Source organism: Herpailurus yagouaroundi, unplaced genomic scaffold (assembly GCF_014898765.1).
Source record: "Herpailurus yagouaroundi ecotype Mexico unplaced genomic scaffold, PumYag 162, whole genome shotgun sequence".
In the NCBI taxonomy this organism is placed as follows: domain Eukaryota; kingdom Metazoa; phylum Chordata; class Mammalia; order Carnivora; family Felidae; genus Herpailurus; species Herpailurus yagouaroundi.
Window position 1 is genome coordinate 2722037 of NW_024412403.1, and position 18001 is coordinate 2740037.

Sequence of the window (18001 nt, forward strand, 5' to 3'; positions counted from 1 at the left end):
GAGAGGGGAGGGGAGGAGAGGAGAGGGGAGGGGAGGGGAGGGGAAGAGAGGGGAGGGGAGGAGAGGGGAGGGGAGGGGGGGGGGGGAGGAGAGGGAGGGGAGGAGAGGAGAGGAGAGGAGAGGGGAGGTGAGGAGGGTCACACCCGAGCACGAGGTGAAGCGGGACGGGGGAAGGGGTGCGCACGCAGCCAGGCGGGGCCCCCAGGATGCAGCGTCTGCAGCTCAGACACCCCACGCCCGCCGCTTCCCGGGCGAGGTCGACGGCACCTCCTCACGAGGCAGGGCGCAGTCACGCGCACCCGACGGCTTCGCTCTCGTGGCACCGTGCCCACCGGGCCAGAGGGTGCCTGTCCTCCCACCCACAAGACCCGCCTTTGTGTATCTTTAAACTTAGGTCCCCTGTCCCGAGGATTTCTGCCTTTCAAAGGCCACCTGTTAAGTAATTCGTTTTCTTTTTTCTTTTTTAAAGTTCATTCATTTTGAGAGACAGAGAGAGCAGGCAGACGCAAGGGGCAGAGGGAGAGAGAGTCCCAAGCAGGCTCCACCCTATCAGCGTAGAGCCCAACGAGGGGCTGGAACTCACGAACCACGAGATCACGACCTCAGCCGAAACCAAGAGTCTGACGCTCAACTGACAGCCCCACCCAGGCGCCCCCATTTTCTCATTTCTGATCCGAGACATCGTCCTCCACTGAAAGTTCGGTAAGAAAGGGCAAAGGTGACATCTTGTGAGGCCCCGCGGGTCCCTTACGGGCAGATGAGGAACATTCACTGGGTGTCTGACAGCTGACCAGCACCCACGGCAAGGACCCTGCTCTGGCTCCGGGAAGCCCAACGTAGCGGACGTCGCGTTGCCAGCTTCCACCAGGTCTTGGTGTTCCTGGCTGGGGAGTGGGCTGCCTGCCCTCGCAGAGCCCACAGTGCTGCCGGCGAGGGGCAGACCCGGGGGGCCTCTCTTGCGGACCTTCAGCCCAACTGGCAGAGACACAGGGTCTCGCTTGGGAGGAAAACCTCCCGTGACCCCGGGGCTTACTTCGCGGTAGTTCTAATCCTGAGAGAGGCTGCCAAGGGCCGGAGGAACGAGACAGATTTCCCTGATGTTCTCAGCAAGGAAAGAGCAGCCGGTGAACGCATGAAGGGCCAAGGGGCGATGGTACAGGCGACAGAGCTGGTCAGGGGAAGGCCAAAGGTGAGAATAGGCTTCCTGGAGCCCGCTGGAGAGTTCCGAGGGCTTCCCCAGCGAAGACTCGTTCCGACCACAAGCTGAGCTAACCGCTCGGAGATGCCATCGTTCTGGGATCAGCACGTGACCCAACCCGCTCAAGTTCCCGCTGAACAAGGCCTCGGCGAGCTAACCGCGCACGGCAGCACCTCCAAGTACCAGAGGGGGACGCGGTCAGCAGGCCTGTCCTGGAAGGGCGGGGAGTAAATACTGCAGCCTCGCGGCTCACGAGGTTTTCGCTTCTACCATCACCGCTGAGACGTGAGGCCGCCCTGAGCGGGCCCCCACGTGACTGGCGTGGCTGGTGTCCCAGCGGAACTGTGCCGTCACGGGTACAGATGCCTCCCAGAGCTTGACCGCTTGCTTACGCTGGCTCAGACGTATAAGCAGAGGCGGCCTCTTCGTTAAAGAGCAAAAGAGAAGAAAATCCTGGGCTCTGTCTTTTGCCGAAAGGGCCTAAGGACTGGCCAGGAGCTGATGATGAGTCGAGGCCAGCGCCTGACAGCGACTCGGTCTGTGCACTTACGCTGCGGGACAGTGGCGCCCCCCCCCACGGCCGTGGGCACGACGTCCCGGCCGGGTGCCCACCCTCCCGCAGCCTCGGAGTAGCCTCATGGGGGACGGGGAGGGCCACCGAGAGTCTGTATTTCCTCGAGGCTGGACGTGTCCCCCACCTGCCCCCGCAACGGCTGCCTTACCAGAGCCTGGACGAGCCTGGCTTCGGCCTTCAACACCCCGCGGCGCTCCAAGTTACACATCTCTTTCATCTTCTTTCTCTTTTTCAAGATGGCGGCTTTCTGATGAGACGGGTCGTAGAGGTCAAGGCCGCTGGGCTCCCCCTTCTTTTTCTTCAGTCTCCTGCCCGGGGGCAGGCCGGCTGGACGGCCCTGCTGCTGGGGTGGGGGCCAGGCCAGCGCGGGGGGGCCGCTGCCGTTGATCGGGAGGGCTCCGAGCGTCCTCGGCCTCTTCCGGACCGGGGCTCCACTGGCAGGGGGTGCCGGAGGGGACGGTTCCCGGGCCTCGTCCCCCCGAGGCAGTGGTGGTGTGGACTCCGAGCTCTCGCCCTGGACCCTCAGGCTTCTCTTCCTCGGTCGTTTCCTCTTACCCTGTGCTGGGGTGGGCCCCGAAACGCTGTGCTCCTGGGGGCGAGGGGCAGCTGGTGCCCCCGGCTCAGCCGCAGGCATCTTCTGGGCTCTTCCTGGACTTCCCTCCGGCTCCCCGCCCCCGTTCTGTTCTGGGGGCAGGGCCGGAGCCCCCGACCCTAAATGCTCTGGCTGGAGATGGACCTTCTTCCTCTTTTTCCCTTTCCTCTTCTGAACGCTGCCTTCGCTCTCCTCTTCCTCAGCAAGGAAGGACTTGTTTCCTAGAGACACACACGCCAATGCACAGGTGCCCACGGCGGGGAGACGGTTTTCCCGTGTCCCACCCCCAGAAGGGCCCAGGCCCTCCGTGTCCCCCACACCCCGCAAGCGTTGTCGTGGGCGCCATTCCCTGTCCCAGCTGGGACCACAAACCCTCTTAAGGCCTGTTCCCACAGGGATGGGATGGCCATCACCACGGTTTTCAGGCCCTACGGCCCTCCCCACGGGCCTGAGGCGGAAACAGAATACAGGCTCCCGAGGGTGGGGTCTATCTGGTTCTCCACCTCCCTGCCACCACCCTGAAGCGGCCCCGAGGAGGAAATGAACACTTGTAGCTTAGGAGGCCGTAACGGTTCCACAGAAAACGCCACACGTTCAAAGCTGATGCTAGGCTCTGGAAGGACCTGGGGAGACCCGGCCCAGCCTGCCAGGGCTGCAGGGGCGCACGCCACTCCCCGCGGGCTGCCCGCGTCCTCCACCCCGTCCCGCGTCCACGGCAAGCTGTGCAGCTCACCTCCTTCTTCCTCCGGGTCGGTTTTCTCTAAAAGTTTATTTCCTTTTTTCTTGTGCTTTCCTCGGTTGAGTGTTTGGTCATCTCCCTCAGCAGAAATGTCCTCAGCAAAACTGAGCCGGGATAGGCTGCCTGCTGAACACCAAAGCCACTCTGGTCAGCTTAGAGACCGGCAGACTCTGTCCCCACTGGACACGGGAAGATTCCCCACCTGAGTCCTGTGTGCTCATCTGGGCTCCTCACCGCCTCCCCAGCCCAAACCTGCCAGCTACTGATGGGGACCGCGCACAACGGGTGACACCGTGGGGCCTGCCCGTCTCTGCACTGCAACCGGGGTTGGGCAGCTGCCCCCCATTCTAAGTGCCCAGGCGCACGGGGGGCTGGGGGAGCCACCGGCTCGCTCATGTCCCTGTGGACAACGGCTTTGCTCCAGGGGCTCAACTGACCACAACAAAGGAAAGGGGCCCCGAGAGCTTAACTTCTCTTCTTCCTAAGGTATCAAACTGGCACCTTCCTCGACCACCAGAAATCCTTCCCGCTAAGACAACGATGCCCCCCTCCCTCCGGCCTCAGGTCTGGATCCGCTGGGTCCCCGGGACGGGAAAGTGGGCTGGCTGGAAGAGGCCCGGCACTGTGGCTCTCACAAGGGCCCTGCCGAGCTGACGCCTTTCACAGGGAAAGGCTGCTATGTCTTGTGTTCCCAGTCAGTGTCACTCAAGCCGTGTCTCAGTATCTGGCATGAGCGTCTCAGTGGGGCCCTGCTCACGTAACGTCGTCAGGGCTAATCCTCAGACATTCTCACCTTCGGAGAGATCCCGAAATCTGAAAGAGAAATCAAGAGAAGTTCTGAGAAACCCCTTCTTTCCATGTTCTGCAAACACCTGCACATAATTTTTAAGATGTGCTATTTGGACGTGTGTTAAGTTCACTTCCTTCCCCTCTAGAAGGGGAGGCTTGAGGCAAAGGCCCAAAGTGGAGGACGAATCGCCCTCAACGCCGACATCCTCCAGGATGTGGTGATCCAGAGATTCTATCTTGGTTCGTTTACATAAACTGAAGAGATGAGAACTTCCTTCTTCAGGTTGAAGCTGCCCGTTTTCTTCTCCGTTCGCCCAGAGGAGAAAACGCTCCACCCGGTGGTGGTGTCAGGACAAAAGGGTGAGGGGCCGCGTGCTGGTGGGAGGCAAGGACTCCGGCGGCAGAGCACCGGGGAAGGGGGTGCGGACAGCAGGTCTGAGTCCAGCCCTGTCACCTGGTGGCTGCGGCCTCGGGCCAGCCGGTTACCTGCCCTGTGCCCCGGCCGGCCCATCTGTGAGGTCAGGAGTGACAGGTCTTCCGGGGCCTCTCCGAACATGACCTGATGCGTGTCAAGTGCCCCGAAGGGCGCCTGCTCTCACGGAGGACAGTTAACTTCGGGCGCCCCCTGCCGCCAACCATGGTGCTCTGTGCCAAACCGCTGGGATGGCCACAGTGACACCCACTACCACATCTGGCCCGGCTGCGGTGGGGGTGAGGGAGTGGGTTCTCGAAACCCCTGCCCACCTCGCGAACACCTAAGCAGCATACTTCATGCCCTCAGGACGCGGCCCGGGAGGGGAGCTACGGGCACGTGAAGCATCCGCTGCGGGGGGGGGGGGGGGGCAGCCGTGTGCGCGCAGCGCTGCTGCTCTGGCTACAGGCGAGGAAGGCCGGGCGGACGTCAGCGGAGCGCTCGCCAGTCACTCACTTCTTGATGAGTTTGGAGAGACGCTTCCTGTTGAAGGGAGGGGTGTTCTTCCTGTTGGTGATTTCCAGGAGTCGGTCAGCAACAGCCTTGTAGTCGAACTGCGTGAGAACAATGAGACGTAAACGAGACGTAAACCCGCAGCCAGACCGCTGACTTAGAAAGTCATTCCCACTGCTAAGAGAAAGCAGCAGCGTGGATTCCAGAAGCATCCAGCAACAAGACGGTCTTATTAAACACAAACGAGTGCTAAGGTTTGGCGACCAGATGGTTAAGCAGTATCTTTGAAAAATTTGCTGTTTGTTCTTGGGGAAACTATTCTTTACCTGCTTTATTTATTTGTTTATTTAAACAACAACAACAACAACAAAAGACCTGTGGGAAAACACACCACATAAAGTCTGCCTGGGGATGTGCTTCTTCGCAAATTCAGTCTCGGTGTCCAACTTACACTCGGTAACACGGGAACCTTTCCTTATGGGAGAAGCACTGAGCTGGCCTTGTCGTACGAATGGAACAGGTCCCAACGGTTCAAGCCAAAGTGAAGACTGACATCTTTCAAAATTCTGTCACGTTTACGTTTCTTTGTCTCCAATAAGCTCGTGTAAGGAAGGTGACTTCGGCGAGTGAAAGGATTAAAGACGACTTAATCCACAGGCAGGCCTTGTGGATAATGAGCTCTGACCCTAATTCCCAGCCGGCCGGGCCACTCCACGGCAAATCTACAGTCGTACCGACCTGGAGCAGGGGCCCGGCGTCCTCCAGGCGCCCGCCGCCTCTCGCCGCGTCGTCGCGGACGCCGTCCATCCTGGAGTGCTGCTGGGTCAGTGCTGTCAAAACACACCCAAGACATGGCTGCAAACACACGGCAACGACTACTTCCGGAGGAGCCACCGCCTCACTCACGTCTCCTTGCACAGAAGCCCCTGCAAATACACTTATGATCTCCCCAAAGAGTCTCGTTAGAGGAACTCTGGGAGAAAGCACACATTACACATTCTGCCTTTTAGTCACATCACAGACACATCAGCTGCCGCCCTCCGCGCCCCCGGCCCAAGGCCAAGGGGTCAACCTGCGGTTGTGGCAAAAATCTACACCGTTATTACACTAACTTCTCACGGAGCTGCTGCAGGAGACAGACTAATACCGATGCAACTTGTAGCAGTCAAAGGATAATTCAAGGAGTGCTGAGGCCCATGAAGAAGTAGATGAAGACTCACAATTTTTCAAATCCTGTGAGTTCGTTAGTGGTGTGGCCTCAGGGCACAGCCTGGAGAAGAGAGCAGGACCTTGTGCTTGCTAACAAGCACGACAGAGGAGGCTGGGAGAGTGTCTCTGGTTCAGACAGAAACAGGTCCCGTGACCACACGACACTTGCTCAAGGTCATCTGATTAATTCTGTCACCTACGTGGAATTTAAGATGAGACTTTTTCTCCCTTTTTAAGATAACGATTTTTCTGGTTAAAAAATAATGTACGGTCACTGTGGAAAACTTACAACAGACAAAAGTACAAAGAAAACAGAAGTCACCCATAACTGCCACGCACGACCAACAATTGACCTTTTGGTATCTTTCCAGATTTATTTTTATTTTTTTAAAGCTTATGTATGTATTTTGAGACAGGGAGCGAGAGAGCACGAGCAAGGGACGGGCCAAGAGAGAGGGAGAGACAGAATCCCAAGCAGGTTCTTCACCGAGTGTGGAGCCCAATGTGGACTTGAACCCACGAACCGTGAGATCGTGACCTCAGCCAAAATCATGAGTTGGACGCCTAACTGACTGAGCCATCCAGGCGTCCCTCTTTCCAGATTTTTCAAGACACAATGTTAAAAACACACTTGGCTCCTTGTACAGAGAGAGTTTAGTGTTCTGTTATTAAAAAACGTGTAAATTAAATCCCATTACTTTTTGAAATCTTTGCTTTTTAAGGGCTGAATGACATGTCAGTGCCGCACCGAGACGCCGTGAACCACCGCCAGATTGGATGGGCTGCAACTTGGGACGCAGGCTCCACGTGCAGCCGCTACAGACGCAGGAGCAGCCCGCACGGTGCCCGCCCACAGCGAGTGCTACCCACCCAAAGGGTAGGGGCCCTGGAGGGACCTGGGAGACCAGGCAGCAGAGCTACAGAAACAAGTGTGTGTTTGCAGTGTGACTGCTGAGGACCCCCTTGCAGACAGACACAAGTCAACATTAGGATGTTTTAGACATCCAAAAACCCACAACAATAAAAACAAATAAAAACCAAAGGAAGAGCAAAACGATGTAAAACCTTCGAGGGAGTCATGGTCCCGGGAGAAGGCACGTGCCCGCCACCCAGGGCCCCTGGGCAGGTGTGGGCCTTCCACGCAGCTCTGCGCCCTTTCTCTGGGGGAGCCCACGGCCGAGCCACGTGCGCTGACCTCCAGGTCGTAGTCAGCAAGATTCCAACACATATACCAAAAAGTGCTCATCCGATGAGAACTCTGTGTAAAAAAAAGGCTGCCGGAGGAAATTCTTACCGGTCTTCTTTCTACTGACGGTTTGTCTCCACACCACCTCGTTTTCAGGTGTTTCTTCTTCAGAGGGCTCACCCTCGCCCGCCTGAGGCTTCTGTTCCTCGAGGGTCTCTTCAGGTCCAAGAGGAGACTGGTCCACGATGACTTCAAGAACACCCCTAGCTATAGTCTGCACCAACGTCTGGCTGAGGGTGTGTAAGAAGAGCGACGAGAAGCTGGTTACAACAGAGGGCCTGGCCCTGGCCCTGGCCCTGGCCTTGGCCTGGGAGGGGTGTGGCGGGGAGAAGCCACCGGGCACCTGCTGTCACCCACTGGCGTCACCCACCGGCTGCCGCGCTCCAGAGCTGGCCAGGCTCGGCTGTGGCTGTGCAAGGCCGGGGGTGGGGCTCGCGGTCAAAGCAGGCAGGGCTGTGGCCGAGGGAGGGCGGGGCTCCTGGATGCGCGAGACCACACCGCAAAGCCAGTGGAGCCCAATTAGGATTCCGAGCTTCCAGAGTCCGGCTTCCAGCTATTCGGAGCTCAGCCGTCTGCGGCTCTGGATTAACCAGCCCAGGTACTCGCATGGCACTTCACAAGTTTACCACCATCACCCACAATGAAGCACCAAATGAAACAGAGAAAACAAACATGGCAACCACTTACTCCTTAGTCTTGGCAGCGACTTTGCAGAATGGATCAATGAACCTGAGATTCTGATCTGCCAAAAGCTGAAATTTAGAAACAAAATAGGGAAACAATGAGGGGAGAAAAAGAGCCTTTGCTTCTGATAGGTCCTAGAGAGAGTTTTCACGTAGGCTGACGAAGGTCAACGCCTCTCCCGGAGAGCCGCTTCCAAGATCCGCTCTGCGTGCATCATCCAGACGCTCTGTGCCAGGCTAAAGGTCATCTAAGGGCCACGGCTGTCTTCCAGCCACCGGGGCATCAAAGAACCCCCCCCCCCCCATCAACCCGTGCTGCTCTGCGTTCTCTCCCCTACAGACAGGCTCTGCTCGGACACCATCGGAAACAGTTCGGACCAAGGAACTATCCCTGCTTTCTTTTAATGAAAAGAACACGTGTTCACTGCGGAACACTCGTAAAATAGCGTGAAACTAAAACAAATAAAAAAGGCCTGCTAATTCCAAATGCAGATGATCACCTGCAGGCTAAAAACACGTCTCCTCTCCCGCACTGTCCATTCACGCGTAAACAGTGTTGGAAGAGGCGTGCCACTGGCACTGCTGCGTCTATGGCTCTTTCCCTCCTGCTTTTAAAGAGTCAACACCGCGAGCACATCCTGCTGTTACTACTGGACTGTGTAGGCGGCTTTCAACTGTTTTACGAGGAAGCCTTCCGAGAGCGCCCTCAGTGCACGATCCTCGTTCACGTGCCCCACTGGCCGCTTAGGATACATTCCCGCACGGGGAAGGGCTTGTCAAGTCGGGTGGGAGCGGCGCTGGGGACACAGGTGCCGACAGCAGCCTGTCCTCCGCCCTCCAGGCCCACGTGGGGAGGAGCCAGAGCCCGGACCAGGCGAGCGGCCGTGTCACTGCCGCTGGCGGGAAATCTGCTCCTTACCTCTCTCCCTCCCACTTTGGACAGTTCGTCCAGGTAAATGCCGATGAAGTGGAACTTCACTCCATCAGGAGACTGGCTCTCAGGGTGCAAGATCTCCTTCATCAAGACGTCTAAGAATAGCTTGATTCGGCTGAAGAACACAAAGCACACGGCTGCGTTAACCGCAGCGTGGCCGAAGAACACAGTCACGTTCACCCCCGGGGCCACACCGCCTAACACGACGCAAGGCTGAAACAGTGCCTCGAGGGAAAAGCAGCCACCGAAATCGGGCTGAAGAGCTGCGTGTGTGCTCAGCCCCGCGAGAAGCCTCTACCGGGCGGTGAGCTCTTCACGCGTGGGGAGCTCTGCCTCTCACAGCAGGTAAGAGAACAGGAGGCAAAGAGGAGGCACTTCGTACGACCTCATGGAAAGGCCTCGAACCCACTGCTACCTCGCAGGTTTCGAGGCTGCCCAGTGCCTTCCCAGATCCTTTACCGACCTTTCTTCCCAGCCATTTCGCTTGAGAACTTCAAAGGACTGCCTCAGGACCAGACGGATCAGCTAAAGACGGACAACAAATTGGTTACAAAAGGAAGAGCAAGGTCAGTCGGCACAGCAAAGACCCCGATGGAACTGCTACAGCCTGCATCTCCGAAGTGAAAACATCGTCGCGACAACCGCATTTACCTTTTCTTTTTTTTTCAATGTTTGTTTTGAGAGAGAGAGAGAGAGAGACAGAGGGAGACAGAATCCAAGCAGTCCCCACACTGTCAGCACAGAGCCCGACGCGAGGCTTGATCTCACGAACCGTGAGATCGTGACCCGAGCGGAAATCAAGAGTCGGACGCTCAACTGACTGAGCCGCCCAGGCGCCCTGCATTTACCTTTTCCTTTTCCGCAGAGAGTGTTAACTAAGGATCCCAAACTCCTCCCCAACAGCTGAAAGAGCAGAGCCGCCTTCGAGCACACGTTCAAACGCCCTCCCTGGATCGCGTTACCTCTCGACACACTAAGCCTGGAGCCCCCTCTGCTTCACAGATAAACCTTTTCCCGTTGTCCCTCAAGACGCTCAACATCCCCCCTTCAGGGGCTTCTGAAGCAGACGGGGTAAGGTGCTCAGATCTTACCATATAGTACTTGCCCAGGCGCAGCCGGTCTATCCCCTTCCACTCTCGATTCATCGTTTGCCAGAAGGTTTGAATGAACAGGTGTTCTGCAGTGAACAAGAGGCTTTGAATGCTTGGTGTTCACGCTCATGCGTTACCATAAAGCAAGAAAGTAACAGAGAAACAAACTAGCATCACTTATCATTTACGTTCTCCAAGGGTTTTCGGCAGCTATTTGGTCAATAATTAAATATGCTTGGTGATTTCCTTCATGTTTGAATAAAAACCTACTAAGATAGGAAGGCTGGTACTATCTTGATGTTCAACTACAATGCTCCGTGCGGCCTTTGTCTTTATCGACTTACAAGGCCAAGTCTATTACAATATTTCTATTAAATATTTTACTAAAATATTTTTGGTCTATTAAATATTTCTATTAAAATAAAAAACTCTCTGAGCCACGTCTACGGGCCCTTCCCACCCACCTACACCTAACAGTGGATCCAAAGCCCTTAATTTTGACGAACACTTGGACGAGCTGCGTAGAAACTCAGCTTTTTGTTTCATGTTCTGCGTCAGCTGGATGAGCTCTAACAGAACATTCTATTTTTCTCTTCTGGGCCATGAAACTACCACTTTTCCATCCAAAAATAACTGTTGATTTTCTCGGTTTGTTTTACTTCTTTTTGCATAATTCTTTCTTGATAAGTGAAAACCTAGACGATATTCCATGTGTGGAAGTCGGCTGGGACCTGGCTGAGACCTGGACAGCCACTGGGGTCACTAAGGCCGGGTGGATGGCTCTGCTCCAAGGAGCACCAAGCAGCACCCACCAACTCTGCCGTCTGTTTTTCCTTTGTCAGTGATCAAAGCCTGAACATCTCAGGAAGAATTCACCTCTCCCTCCGCTCTTTTTGGTACAGCGGGGCTGGCTATTTTACGGTTTATTACCAATGACGACCTCAACTGGCTCCGGTCTCCGGGAGGACAGCCAGGCATGCTGAGCTTATAGCACACATGGGCACAAGCACACATGGCCCCTGGGAGTGTTAAAGCAGCTCAGAATCTGGAGACTCTGGAGATTTTCATTTCTTAAACCACTGTTTTGAAATCTTTTGAGATGTCACCCGTGATTCAACCGCACAAGGTGCCTCTTTTATTTGCCCTCTTTTGGGATCAACATCTAAGCTCATCACGGCTCTCCCACAGGGAAGGTTTGTCGCCTGACATCTGCACACTGGAAGGAAGCCCCAGGTTCACGTGCAACAAGCCCCCTGGAAAACTGGAACTTGAAGGAAGGAGAAGAAACAATATTGCCTAGTTTCCTAGGCAAGTTACCAAAGCTGATGAACAAGAAAGTTGGGAAAGTCATGAAAACGTCAGGACTTACGGGCCTCCGAGTTGTTAACAACGTGGACGAGCTGGGAAATCGTGTTTGCTAGCTCCTCCTGCAAAGGTGGGGTCGGGGAGAGACAGCGGGGTTACTGGGCGGCAGCACGGTCAAGGGGACAGCACCCAGCCTGCTCTCCTCCCGCATCTGCTGGGGTCTGGACCTCCTGTCACGTCAGTATTTGAATTTTACCGGACGTGGAACTTCTGGTCCCAGCGGACTACAACGTAACATGCCCGTGAGGGTCACGCTGCCTGGTTAGAAAAGTATCTCTAGCTTCAGCTCCAATGACCTACAGGAGTAAACGAGCTGTCAATTCCTGGCTTCAAAAATATAGACCTTAAAGTGAGATTCTATTCTAAGCCCCCGATCCCGGAACACGGGAGCTGGCGAGGGGATCGCCGATGGGTAGACCCGGGGACTGCCACTCCGCAGGGGTGCGTGTGGAACCAGAAAGTCCTGTGCTGGGCTTGCTCGGAGGCAGGCCGCAGAGGCGGGGGTGCGGGGTGGGGGGGTGAAGCAGAGGTTAACGGCTCCCCTCCAGGCTCTGTCCAGGGCAAGGGGTCAGGTGCAGGGCGCCTGCTACAACGCAGCAAAGCTCATTTGTGGGGAGACTTGGGCAGGCTGGCTCTGAGAAGAGGCCCACCCTGGGGAGCGTCAGCGAGAGAATCCCGTTCACAAGTTACGTGAGAAAAGAACAGTCCTCCTCGGCATTCCTGGCGCTTCACCTGGCCTCGAGTCCTCTTCCCCCATTTTAACTGAACTCCAGACTGGAAAATGAGGCTCTCGTTCACGTTTTCTTCCTCCACTAAAGCTGTCGGCTGTTACTTTTGAATGTAACTTACAAATATTTTGCCCTGCTGTCCTACTCAAAATATGTTCGGTGCAGTAAAAGCAATAAATCAAAGCCCGCTACTACGGGGTCTGGGAAAGTGGCAAAGTTGCACATTAAAATCCAGACAAATACAATCTGTGGTGTTTTATCTATCGAAGCGTTTCACACCGCGCTCCTCAAGGCTTAGCCTCCACTAGCTGTTACACACCAGAACAAAGGTCTGTGGACACTGAAAGCCATTTCCCTACAGCGCCTTGGTGGTGGGGCTCAGGGTGCTTGGCAGACGGGTCCAGAAGCACGTGCACATCTGTGCGTCTCCACGGACTTCAAGGGTGGGATGTCGGGTGGGGGGGCCACCGCTTGCTTTACAGAGATCCTGGCCCCGGCAAGGTGGCTGCCCGGTCCTGGCACCCACTTAAATCATGGCAGAGGTGAGCCCAGAGCCCGGTGCTCACAGGCTCTCGGACCAGTGCCGTGCCCTTATCGACCACGAATAATAGAAGAGGAAACAGAAACTAAAATAAGTCACGTGACACCTACCGTGGAACCAGCCTATGAAAGCATGACAGCGAAATACCAGATCTCCCTTTATCCATATTCTTCGTTATTTGAAAAGGTGACTTGGGCACCGTGTCCCTCTCTAGATGGACGAGAGGTGGGCAACTGAACCCCGGGCGGTGACTGCAAGCTGTTTCTGTGCACGGGGGACCGACACAGCAGGGAACGAGCAAGCCCCTTCTATCCATCTGGGCCACAACACCCAGCCAGAGGACAAGGGAACTGTGTGTTACCTGTAGGAGGGGTTCGTCCTGCACCCACATGCAATAGAAGAGCCCTTTCCATATTTTTAGGAGTTCTTCTTGACTGAAACCTCCTAGGGGACAAAACAGCACAGACGTCTTACTTCAGAATCCTCCCATTTCCTGTCCCAGCATCTTGCGCTGCCTCACGGGCAGCGACAGCAATACCACATTTTCATTCTTTCGCCCGCAATGTCTTTTTAAATTTGAGGCACACACTTCCTTGTGGTACAAAATAAGCACACACAGGCTATGTCGTTTTATCATCTCATCCTGCACACCAACACTTTCATCAGTCGTCCAAAATAAAACCGCGAGTCCTACGAAAGATGAGGATTCGCGTCCCGTATACCCGGCCCCATGGAAACCGGCAGAGCTCTGGGACGTTTTTGCAAGGATACCTTTTTAAGGATCCTGCCACGAGGTCAAACTCGGCGAAACCCTGATCTCTTTCCCTCCTGGTTATGGTTTTCATTTACTGGGCAACGATAGCCTGTTTGAAGGGAGATCAACCTGGTTAGCCCTCTTCTGACTCATTTTCAAGCCCTGCACTATACCTCTGACTGAGCTACGAGTCACAGATAGCCTTCTAGGTCCTGGGCAGACCCCAGGTGTCATGGGGAACAAACACAATCCTCGAGTCTTGGGGCATGTTACAAATGGCCTGTGTTAATACTTCACTAGCAGGTACTAGGAAAAATCTTTCGGAATATCGAAGTAGGACAAAGGAGGCAAACCTCACAAGTACCTCACAATACGTATACATTTGGAATCAATGTAATTTCAACGTACCAAAAGAGAATTAAAAAGTGGCAAACAAATCCTTTTTGATGTACTGAAGTTTACTTAGTATATTCGGAGTGAGTTTTGCACCTTTAAAGATATTTACATACCTAGGTATCGGTTTCCAAGTTATTGAAGACCTTTTTCATATCAACAATTTTATTAGGGCACATTTTTGTTCTTTGTGATAGTTTCTCACTTAAAATCCATACACCAGAAACTACAGTGAAGTTTATTACATTTCCTTTAGGGGTTGGGCAAATCATGTGGCAACTGCCCCCCCCCCCACGCTTGTTATGGCACAAGCCACGCCTGGGCGCCTATCGCTGGCACAACTATGGCGCCAGTGACTGATTCTCCTGGACCCCCAGATCGGAGACCGCCACAGTCAGGACCACAGGAACTCTGTCAAAGTGACCTGTACTTACATTCAGTCATGTTAAAGACCAATGAATTTGGGGTTGGGGCAAGGATCACCAATGGCTGGGAAAGCATCAGATGAAAAAGCACAGTGGAACTTGGAATGGATACATGAGGCCGGCAACACCCAAACCTGCTGAGCCATCTGGGCCCGCGACGCCCGCTGGTCCTTCGGGGCCTGCAGACCCGACTCTCCATTCAATGCAGGATGTTAATGCAAAAGAAGGGCACAGCACCACCCGGTAAATGGTCTTACCAAAACGAACCGACATCATGTCGAATCTATTTAATATCAGCTTGGGGGAAAATACAGGGGACAGAGGAGTATGTCAGGTGAGACCATGGCATGTAGCTAGCAAAACCCCAAACACGAGAGACTCCATGGGGCAAATGGCGCAGCTCCTGCAACAAGCAAGCTCCAAGAGGAAAAACCACGGATGGGCGCTGCAGACCGAACGACCACAGACACACCGGTTCTTGCTTGGATTCTGATGAATCCCTGAAAAATGGAGATGATGATGGGAAAACCCAACAGATTAGGTATTTCATATAAAGGAGTTCTTTTAAAAAAGATGTGATAAGGGTACACATGTGTGGTCATGTTACAAAGAGTCCTCATCTTTTAGAGACACATACTGAGGTGTGTGGAGAAGAAATGAGATGTCTGAGATTGCTTCCTAAGGCTTTCTTTCGTGGGAGGAGGAAGTGGGCAGATTACACAAACCGGGTATTAATAGATGCTGCAGCAGAGTGACGGGTACACTTTTTATATGTTTGAGACAGTCGTAATAAAAAACAAGGAAACAAGTACTGTATGAGGTTACCACAGCGTTACCATGGGCTGTTTCCGTTCTCTTTGTGTAGAAAACTCTTCACAAGGGGACTAGAAAGCCATAACCACAGGCAAACTTACGAGCAAACAAGACTGAATGTCGCCGGTTCCTGTGTGAGGCCTGGTGCTGGCTATCCCCGTTTCTGCCATACTGTTTGCCCCTCCAGCGCTGCCCCCTACCAGGCAGGGCCCAGCGGGGGAGGCAGGGGTCTAGGTGGGGCTCGCCAGACACAGAGGGGAGCCGGCAAGCTGGGCTTATTCCAAATTAGCGTGAGTCCTCTTGGCCACAGGGCTGGTTCAAGGCACAGACGACCTCCTCGCCGAGGCTCCTGCTCAGGCTTCAGGAGAGTCGCTCTCTCCCAGCAGACTGGAAGGGGACACAGTCCGCACCTGCACTCGGCCACCATGCCACTTGCTGGGGAGCCTGCCTGAGAAGGGAGCCGATCTAGGGGAGCAGAGTCTGCTGTGTAGGAAACAGTTCTGGCACTATCAGTCGAGCTCCTGCATGAGGCCGTGCTTGGTTTTTCCCCTTAAAACTAGTTTGGCTTGGACGTTCTGTCAAGTTGTAACTGAAAGAGTCTCATTCGATAACACACTTTTATTGCAAAAAATTCCTATTCATATATTACACCAGAAGTTACAGAATCAAAGGTGCCTTGTTCACTACCTCCTGGACCCCAGAGGGACCACTGCTATCTGCCTGATGTACATCTTTCCATCCAGATCTTTCTTGTGCTTCGACATAATACTTATATGCAGCACAGAAATGCACAGATGCATAGCTGTGTATATAACCCGAAAAGCATCGCATGTTCTACATACTCCAAATTCTGGCCTTTTTCACTTAAAAATAGCACAGTGTATGTTTATCTCCGGAGGACTGTTCTAAGTGCACCCGTGTGTCAAATCAGCACCGAGTGACGATGCGACAGACCAAGTAACTGTGCAGAACCCACGCTTGTAGGAGTTGGAGGTGCGGCAAGCTCTGGAGAGGCTTATGTAACGGAAGACTGTGGATTTCAGCAGAGTAGCAGAGCGAGTGGATCCCAGACGGCGGGCAGGAAAGGGGCTGCACGTGAAGACATATTCTCAGTGTTTCACCCTACGTGAGGCAGCAAAAGTGTGGTGGTCACAAACCCACGGTGAGGCCCCAGCTTGCTACTTACTAGCTGTGCTGCGGCAGAAAACCGTCAACGAGCCCGTGGGCCTGTGTCCTCGCCTACAATACGTGCACGGCTTATGGTCGGGAACAAAACTAAAAGCACGTATGAGAAGCGCTTCGTAAGAGTGAAGCACGACCCAGTTGGCAGGTGTTCGGATTGTCTCATGCTCTCCACCCATAGGCCACTGAAGCTCTTTTCCCTTTGGAAACATGTATTTTCAATATACGTAGAAAAACCACTCATTTTCACCCAGGAGTTTAGGTGGTAAAAACCAAATACCAGTTTCTTTTAAACTTGTTTTTAAGTCTTTTTAAAATGTTTACTTACTGACAGAGAGAGAGAGAAAGGGAGAGGGAAAGGGAGAGGGAGAGGGAGAGGGAGAGGGAGAGGGAGAGGGAGGGAGAGAGAATTCCAAGCAGGTCCGTGAGGAGCCTGATGTGGGGCTCGATCCCAAGAACCTCGAGATCATGAGCTGAACCAAAACCAAGATTCAGAGGCTTAACCGACTGAGCCTCCCAGGCACCCCTGGGGTTGAGTTTCTTTAACTTAATGTCGCTTAAGTTTCTGGCAACAACATAGGTTTAGTTATTTCACAACAAACGGGGTGAACATGAAGTGAGACATGGGCTGAGTAAATTCCAACAAGCTGTGAAATGAGAAAGCCTGACGGCCACTGTCAGCACACGATGAGCTCAGGAGCCATGTGAGGTGGGGGTGAGTCCACACCAGGGTCAGTCAAAACATCCACAGCTCTCGGGGAGCCTGGGTGGCTCAGTCGATTAAGCGTCCAACTTCGGCTCAGGTCATGATTTCATGGTTTGTGGGTTCGAGCCCCGCGTTGGGCCCTGTGCCGACAGCTCGGAGCCTGGAGCCTGCTTCCAATTCTGTGTCTTCCTCTCTCCCTGCCCCTCCCACTCTGTGTCTGTCTCTCAATAATGAATAAATGTTAAAAAAAAGCAAAAACAAAAAAACAAAACCACATACACACACACATCCACAGCTCTCATTTATTCTCACTTCTCGGTCCAGGAACCCCCAAACGTGTCAGAATGAAGAGACACTTCCCCCATCACTGTATCTGAGACCCCGGCAACTCTCAGTTGTACAGTTATTTTCTGTGTCACCAAATGAAAGAGGGCAAATAAAAGTCACGAGGTTGACTTCAAGATACATCTCAGTTTCTGTAGATGTCAAATGTTTCAAGTTGCAGAATCAATAAAACTGGGGGGGAGGGGATTTGTCTTTTTTGTTCACTGCCCTATCCCTGGAGCCAAGAATAACAATAGCACGCAGTAAGTGCTTTGTGTTTGCTGAAGACAGACGAATGACCTCTCATGAGTAAAACCACAGACAGTGGTCATTCTGTGAGTGTTCTGTGTGAACAGTTAAAGCACCAGAGCAACATTTAGCTCCTTTAAGCACTACAAAGATTTCCAATTTGTTTCCAAAATTACAAGGCTACGGGGGCGCCTGGCTGGCTCAGTCAGTAGAGCATCTTACTCTTGATCTTGGAGTCCTGACTTTGAGCCACATGCTGGGTGTAGAGGTTACTTAAAAACAAAAAATCTCACAAAGCTATTTATGTTGCTCACGGGCAGTTCTTTGTATCAGTAACATTTGAGATTTTATTTACTATGCCCGAGACAAAAGGCAACAGACTTTGGGCCTGCCAGTGAGATGCAAATGTCAGGACAAGTTATTTCCCACCTTGCATCTCACGTTGATGGGAGCATAGTGGAGGCAGAGGCCTTGCCTATTTTGCCGCGCCTGCGACATTCGCCTTGCAGCTCCTCTTATGCAGGCCCAGCGTACTCCACGC

The 18001-nt window shown here is 53.7% G+C and overlaps 1 protein-coding gene across 3 annotated transcripts in view; it reads right to left on the reverse strand.

Moving 5' to 3' along the window:
• The window catches only part of RRP1B (ribosomal RNA processing 1B), a 30018-nt gene that overhangs the window by 9800 nt on the left and 2217 nt on the right, over positions 1-18001 (reverse strand). The window contains exons 2-13 of one of the 3 annotated variants that reach the window (XM_040483799.1): positions 12976-13058; positions 11350-11407; positions 9981-10066; positions 9353-9414; positions 8875-9004; positions 7960-8024; positions 7321-7502; positions 5556-5647; positions 4821-4918; positions 3897-3916; positions 3098-3229; positions 1921-2585 (exon numbers count right to left, since the gene is read on the reverse strand). In XM_040483799.1, coding sequence (XP_040339733.1) covers positions 1921-2585; positions 3098-3229; positions 3897-3916; positions 4821-4918; positions 5556-5647; positions 7321-7502; positions 7960-8024; positions 8875-9004; positions 9353-9414; positions 9981-10066; positions 11350-11407; positions 12976-13058 — 1673 coding nt within the window. The remainder of the gene's footprint in view (positions 1-1920; positions 2586-3097; positions 3230-3896; positions 3917-4820; positions 4919-5555; positions 5648-7320; positions 7503-7959; positions 8025-8874; positions 9005-9352; positions 9415-9980; positions 10067-11349; positions 11408-12975; positions 13059-18001) is intronic. The other 2 variants (XM_040483800.1, XM_040483801.1) reach the window with 2 other exon arrangements.